This window comes from Phyllobates terribilis, unplaced genomic scaffold (genome assembly GCF_046119375.1).
Source record: "Phyllobates terribilis strain yellow unplaced genomic scaffold, ASM4611937v1 Scaffold_2__4_contigs__length_985480577, whole genome shotgun sequence".
Lineage (NCBI taxonomy): Eukaryota > Metazoa > Chordata > Amphibia > Anura > Dendrobatidae > Phyllobates > Phyllobates terribilis.
This window is the reverse complement of record NW_027362762.1, coordinates 530658407-530665434: the sequence shown is the minus strand read 5'-3', so window position 1 is coordinate 530665434 and position 7028 is coordinate 530658407. Positions and strand designations below refer to the sequence as shown.

Below are 7028 nucleotides of genomic sequence, written 5' to 3'. Positions count from 1 at the left end.
TGTTTCGGGTCTTTGTCATACTGAAAGACCCAACCACGGCCCATCTTCAATGCTCTTACTGAGGGAAAGAGGTTGTTGGCCAAAATATCACGATACATGACCCCATTCATCCTCCCTTCAATATGGTGCAGTTTCCCTTTGCATAAAGCACCCCCAAAGTATGTTTCCCCCACCATGCTTCAAGGTTGGGACGGTTTTAATGGGGGTTATACTCATCATTCTTCTTACTTCAAACACGGCGAGTGGAGTTGATACCAAAAAGTTAGATTTTGGTCTAATCTGACCAAATGGCCTTCTCCCATGCCTCCTCTGGATCATCCAGATGGTCATTGTTGAACATCAAACGAGCCTGGACATGTGCTAGTGCGAGCAGGGGACTTTGCCTGCCATACAGGATTTTAATTCATTACGGCGTAGTGTGTTGCTAATGGTTATATTTAAGAATGTGGTCCCAGCTCTTTTCAGGTCATTGACCTGGTCCTCCCATGTAGTTCTGGGCTGATTCCTGACCTTTCTTAGAATCCTTACCCCATGAGGCAAGATCTTGCCTCGAGCCTCAGGCCCAGGGCTGCCACCAGTAATTTCCAAGCCCCATAGTGGCAAAATTTTCAGGCCCCCTTGAGACTCCGCCCAAGCTCCACTGCAGCTCTGCCTCTACCCCTCGAACCTTCCATGGTCCCACCGCTCACTTGGAAAACTCCACTTCTGCACCACATCCTCACCAATCACACATTAACAGTTCCCATCAAACAACATATCACATACATAGCCATCAGCTTTTGTTTTGGCCAAAAGATTTTTTAAGCTGCCACCATGACAAGGTAGACTCTTTTGGCCAGGCCCTACTCTACTCTAACCTTTTACAATTTTCTTAAAATATCCAATACGCTTTTTAGGTATATTTTTGTTCAGTTTTCTTTAAGGGAATGAGTCATATACATTTTTTAAAATGACAAATAATACCACATACAAGAGACAAATACCATCATACCATTAACGGACCACATATTACCACCACATAGTGACTGAATAATACCACATACAAGGGACAAATAGCGTCATACCATGACCAGATCACATATTACCACCACATAATGACCGAATCATATCACATACAAGGGGCACATACTGCCACACCATGACCAGACCACACATTACCACTACATAGTGATCGAATTATACCATATACAGTACAGACCAAAAGTTTGGACACACCTTCTCATTTAAAGATTTTTCTGTATTTTCATGACTTTGAAAATTGTACATTCAGACTGAAGGCATCAAAACTATGAATTAACACATGTGGAATTATATACTTAACAAAAAAGTGTGAAACAACTGAAAATATGTCTTATATTCTAGGTTCTTCAAAGTAGCCACCTTTTGCTTTGATGACTGCTTTGCACACTCTTAGCATTCTCTTGATGAGCTTCAAGAGGTAGTCACCGGAAATGGTCTTCCAACAATCTTGAAGGAGTTCCCAGAGATGCTTAGCACTTGTTGGCCCTTTTGCCTTCACTCTGCGGTCCAGCTCACCACAAACCATCTCGATTGGGTTCAGGTCTGGTGACTGTGGAGGCCAGGTTATCTGGCGTAGCACCCCATCAATCTCCTTCTTGGCTTCAGAGGCACAATGACTTGTATGAAAGAAAGTTGTGTGCATGCTAGAGTCTTGCAGAGAGCTAGTGATTATGCCAGCTCTTGCAAATCATGTCATCATGCCCACAAAGTTTCCTCCCACACTTCAAAGACATACTGATAGGGAATGTAGATTATGAGCCCCAATGGGGACAGTGTCCATAATGTCTGTAAATTGTCTAAATTGTAAATCGCTGTGGAATATGTTGGCGCTATATATATAAAAAGATTATTATTGTTATTCATAATAAATTATTTAAATGCAGCCAGTGTCCACTAAGCATAGTCATGTGGATAAACTAGCTTACAAACCTTTACTTCTCTCTTCATACAATTGTAGTCCTACAAAAGGTCAAAGGCTTTCTCCACTCAAGTCATGTTATAAAGCTACTATCTCTATAAAGCACTGCTTCTATGGAAGAACACGGTGTTTTATGGAGGCACGCTGAATGGTTATGGGTCCATATCATGGCTCAGTGGTTAGCAATGCAGCCTAGCAAATCCCACCAAGGACAACATCTGCAAGGAGTTTGTATGTTCTCTTCATATAGTGTGGGTTTCCTCCGGGTTCTCCGGTTTATCCCACACTCCAAAGACATACTGATAGGGAATCTAGACTGTGAGCCCCAATGGGGACAGTGCCCCATAATATCTGTAAAGTGCTGTGGAATTAATGGCGCTATATAAGTGAGTAAAATAATAATAATATCATGAACCTATAGTGACTCCATGTTCTACATGTTTGTATTTGATCAGCATTTGTAAGTCAAAAACCGCAGTGGAACAAACTATGAAAAAGTATAATGAAAACATTTGCACTTCATCCACATTTATAACCCACTCCTAGTTTTGACCTACAGATAAAGATGGAAAATATTTATCAAAATACTACCACCATGTGAACAGGTTCTTAAGGCCCCCATACACATTAGATTTAAGTCAGCAGAACACACTGATATTGATGGGCTAATCTGACAGTCTAATGTGTATGGGAGCCAGGACAACTGATTGATGAGTGAGATGATAATCGGGCATATCTGATTCCTGAGATAAGCCTTCTCCCAACATGTCTGGTGGACAGACTTCTAATGTCTGTGACCACACACAAAGCAAGGGATGCCATGAAAGCAGACCATTACCTGATAGTAGTGACATCCAAAGAGATAAAAAGCACCAAGTCACAAACATCACAGCTATAATGTATACTATGAGATCAAATTACTGCAAACGCCTACAGATAACATTACTTTGCTCATTCTAGTAAAATTTGTGAATTGCTCTCAACCACAGGTGGAAATCTATTGTCTCATCCAGAATTCATGAGGGTAAAAATAATGTCATGTTCCATCCTGTGCCTTATTCTACCCTAGTAACATTGCTTCTAAGGAAGAATGCCTCATCAAGGCACCATACAGAAATAAATGTGTGTGATGCCTAAGGACATGAACATGGGACTGCTATAGTGTGATTCACATGTACATAAGGTAGACTCGATAGTCACGTTCAATGATGGAATATGTTTGGCCTTATTGAATACCGTACATACAGAAAAAATATCTAATAAAGTTGTAAAAATGGAACTTTACAATATATAAATCTGTCATTTATTTGGTGCACATTTTGTAAGATTTATCATGATGGCACATGCTACATAATACACTGGAGCCACAGAATTCTGCTGGCACATTGTTCTAGCTTCATTTCAGGCAGGATACAGGTATACCCATATTCATGGACAGCCTCACGTTAACAGACCATTTTTTACCCTAAGCACTATAAAGCCATCCTACTCTAGCAATCAGAAATAAATGTTGGGAACTCATCAACGTCTTACAAATGGTGATATTTCACACCACTTCAGGTACAGTCTCTTGGCTACTCTCCCTGCTTCCATTTAACACTTCCTCTGAAGGTTCATTTACTTTTGTGTTCCCATCATCAACGTTTTCCAGTCTTGGCCAGCTACGACATTTTTGGCCTCTATGAGGAATCTCTAGAACGCCTTCTTTTACTGGTCTCATACTCAAATTTAACTTGACATCAGAGCTGTAGCACCTTTCTGCTTCCTCCTTGAGCTTGATTCTCTCGCCCAGTTGTGGCAGCGATGAAATACATGGATCTGAGTGTATACTCACAAGAGAAAGAGAGAGGTCATTCATGGGGGGACACAAAAGTTGAGCCCTGATTAATATATTCCTCCTGTTGTCCAGCTCTCCAGAACTGTCACTCCATGTATGCTGGGCTTGCACCTTCACCCCACTATTAGCAGATAAAGCCATGTCAGCATGTTCCTGTGTGACGGCACTGGTTTGGAGGAGCCTCCTTGTTTCCATGTCCCGGTTTTCATACAAAAGTGTATTAGCACATATAAATACAAAAAGACCAAATCCCATTATAACAGGACCAATCAGCTTCAGTCTCTCTTCAGATTGCTGGGGTTGTGAAGGAGGCATTGATGGCAATTGGCTGTTGGATTTGGGAGGCCAGTAGCCAATGACAGCCACAGTTAGACCTATTAATACAAGAAATATACCTACAAATAGAAAAGCTCCAGGAAGTGAGCGAAGACGTAACTGCCCCTTAGGAGGTGCATCAAGTGGTTGAGGAGAGGATCGGCATCTTCTAAACAAACCCAAAAAACGAGGGAAGAGGCGCACATCGAGATGATGAGTTGTCAAGCGTTTCATGATGAGGGAGAGCTGTGTAGAGATAAAAGACATTCCAATTGTAAAGTCAACTTTAATGTGCAGACAGGAGACGTGAATATACCTCGATAGTGACCCTATATCAAGCGATGATTGTCACAGATGCTCAGATGTCAGTAGATAGTGATCAGTTTACCATCAGACCACCATGGCACTGGCTGTGGCCCACATAATGTTTTTTTGTTTGTACCTTGGCATGAATACTGTATTTTAATAATGCGAGTAAAACAAATAGGTCATTAAGGATTGTCACTGAGTAATGAGACATTTCATTTAGGCAAGGGCTACACAGCGACCTTGGCCACAACACAAGTCATGCGGCCAAAGTCTGCTTGGTGTCGCTGCTACATCGCAGCACAATACAAGTTCTTGCGACCCCAAGGGTACTGCAACCATGACAAGAAAGTCAGAACAAAATCCAATAAGCGGTGTACTCCCAGACAAAGCCCTCGTTTCACTATGATCTGGAGAGTTTTAAATCAAACTGGCGTCTGATTCTTGGTTGTTCTGAAAAGTTCTTTCTACTGTTACAATGGCATCACTGGTGGTTACTTATAACTAGTTTTGTGAAGAGCCATCAGTTCATATATAGTATAGACTTGGGAATATTAATTTAATATGTAGTTTGTGGCATTAATATCCAGTCCGATTAAAAGATCCAGTAGAGAGCATATGTAGTCCACTTATAAGTTAAAAATGGTTTCAGTGATGAAAGCCAAATAATTCTGTCTTACCACAACCATTCATCTTTGGGCAAAAAACAATTCCCACACATCTAAGGTCAGCGGTGTCCAGGGAAATAGCACTAAAGGGCCTTATATGGCAGTATAGTGAGAGGGAATATCAGAACTGGGACGTGAAAGAAACAGAGAGAAATGTGGATTAAAGCTTCAAAAACGAAGAATCTAAAACGGCTAACAGCATAAAAATGCCGTCTGACCAGATGTCACATACACCCAGAGAGAGTCTCACTCCACATCCTTGCGGCCTGCGTGGACAACACTGTAATCACAGGAGAAGCCCAGCTAACAAGTGTCATGCCGGAGATGGACAATGTTCTATGGCTCTTGTCGGTTCCCTTTATTCCATCCTGTAACATAGAGGGGGCCATTCATTTGGGACCCCTACGCCTACAAACCAGAGGTTGAGATCTGTGAGTACATGTAATCTATATACCCATGGTATATCAATAGTTTATAATACTCCACAGTATCAATAGCTTTCAAAGAAGGAACATGCAGTGGGGGGCATTGTCCTCCCGTTACAGTCTACATATCCAGAAAGCCTAAACTGCACAACACCGCACATACCTCTGCGTGCGCTGCATGAATCTCGTCCAGGTTGGGTGCCAGCCGCTGGTTCTCTAGTAAAGGACCAGATTAGATTTTATTTAGAAATTCTGTATATTGTTACTTCTTCCCCAAGTGTCGTCTTTCCATCCAGACAGAACCAAGACATTACTTTTAGCTTTTTTTATGGATGCTTGCTTTTGTTGTAACTGTCCCAGGACTGAAGGTTTGGGTTAAGAATCAGAGTTTCTGGAATTGGGAGGAGGCGAGAGATGGGGAAGTAGGGAGGAGGGCAGTGTTAAAGAGACAGAAACACATATGCTTTTCCTCTCTGCTGTAAATTACTTCATGCTACTATAATGTGTTACAGTTTCCACCAAAATTTAACACTTAAACCTGGTCGGATCTGGACCTGATAATCATATACAGTAAAGTTTATAAGAATAGTGAACCTATGAAGACGGGTCCAAATAAAATTAAAATCTTGAAATCGGTTATAAAAACTGCTATTCTGTGTCTGAAAACATACTGAACTCTCAGAGTGTCTCCAGGAGATATACCAGCTAGGGCCGTATTCAGACAGCTGTTGGTGTGATACAGTTAGAGATGAAAAAGGATCAGATCTTGATGTGTAATGAAGGCTTTCCCCTTGTCATATTACAACAAGCTGAATGGGACTTTCTTTTTATTTTAAACTGTAATTTTTATTGAAATTTTTGAGTGTTACAAATCACATGTATAGAGAAATGAAAAAACATTCACATGTAGTTTGTATGGCAGAGTAACACTCAATTAAACTTTTATCCAAGGGAGTGAAAAGTCAGCAGAAATCCCGCAGACAACCACCGCAAAACCTCAGCAAACCCTTAACATAAGCAATGTACTCCAAGGCGCCATTCTTATTACTAGATTACATTACTCCGCCATATCCAATCTATAACATAACCAGCTGACTATAGACAAAAGACACAGACACACAGGGAGAATGAGGGTAAGGTGGAAATTATGTATTGAGCCCAAAAATAATCCAAGGCGCCCAAATTGACTTAAATAATTCAACTCTTGCATTCATGATAGCCGTCTTATATTCCATCCTCTGAACATCAGAGATTCTGTAGAGCAAGGCATGAAGAGAGGGGGGATTCTTCTTCTTTATCCAATGGAGAGCAATCAAGCAACTAGCCGTCATTAACATATCGAGTAGTAGTTTAGGAGGCTTTTACCCATCCCGCCGGAAGAAACGTTGAGAATGGGATTTTCTAATGTATTAAATTGTCATGGTCGGATGTTTTTAGACTTTTGTCCCAGAACAATGTTTCCCAAACTCCAGTCCTCACGGTCATGATTTCAGGATCTCCTTAGTATTACACAGGTGAGAGAATTCCTGATGCCTTGA

The 7028-nt window shown here is 41.2% G+C and overlaps 1 protein-coding gene across 1 annotated transcript; it reads right to left on the bottom strand.

Annotated features, from left to right (window-relative positions):
• Positions 1-5911, bottom strand: TMEM200B (transmembrane protein 200B). Its single transcript, XM_073666098.1, has 2 exons — positions 5654-5911; positions 1-4337 (listed from the first exon to the last, which is right to left on the bottom strand). The coding sequence occupies exon 2, from the start codon at positions 4323-4325 to the stop codon at positions 3486-3488; it is 840 nt and encodes a 279-aa protein (XP_073522199.1). The 5' UTR covers positions 4326-4337; positions 5654-5911; the 3' UTR covers positions 1-3485.
• Between the last annotated feature and the right edge of the window lie 1117 nt (positions 5912-7028).

Coding starts and splice junctions, on each gene's coding strand:
- TMEM200B (XM_073666098.1), bottom strand. CDS start 4,325: ATGAAACGCTTGACAACTCATCATCTCGATGTGCGCCTCTTCCCTCGT.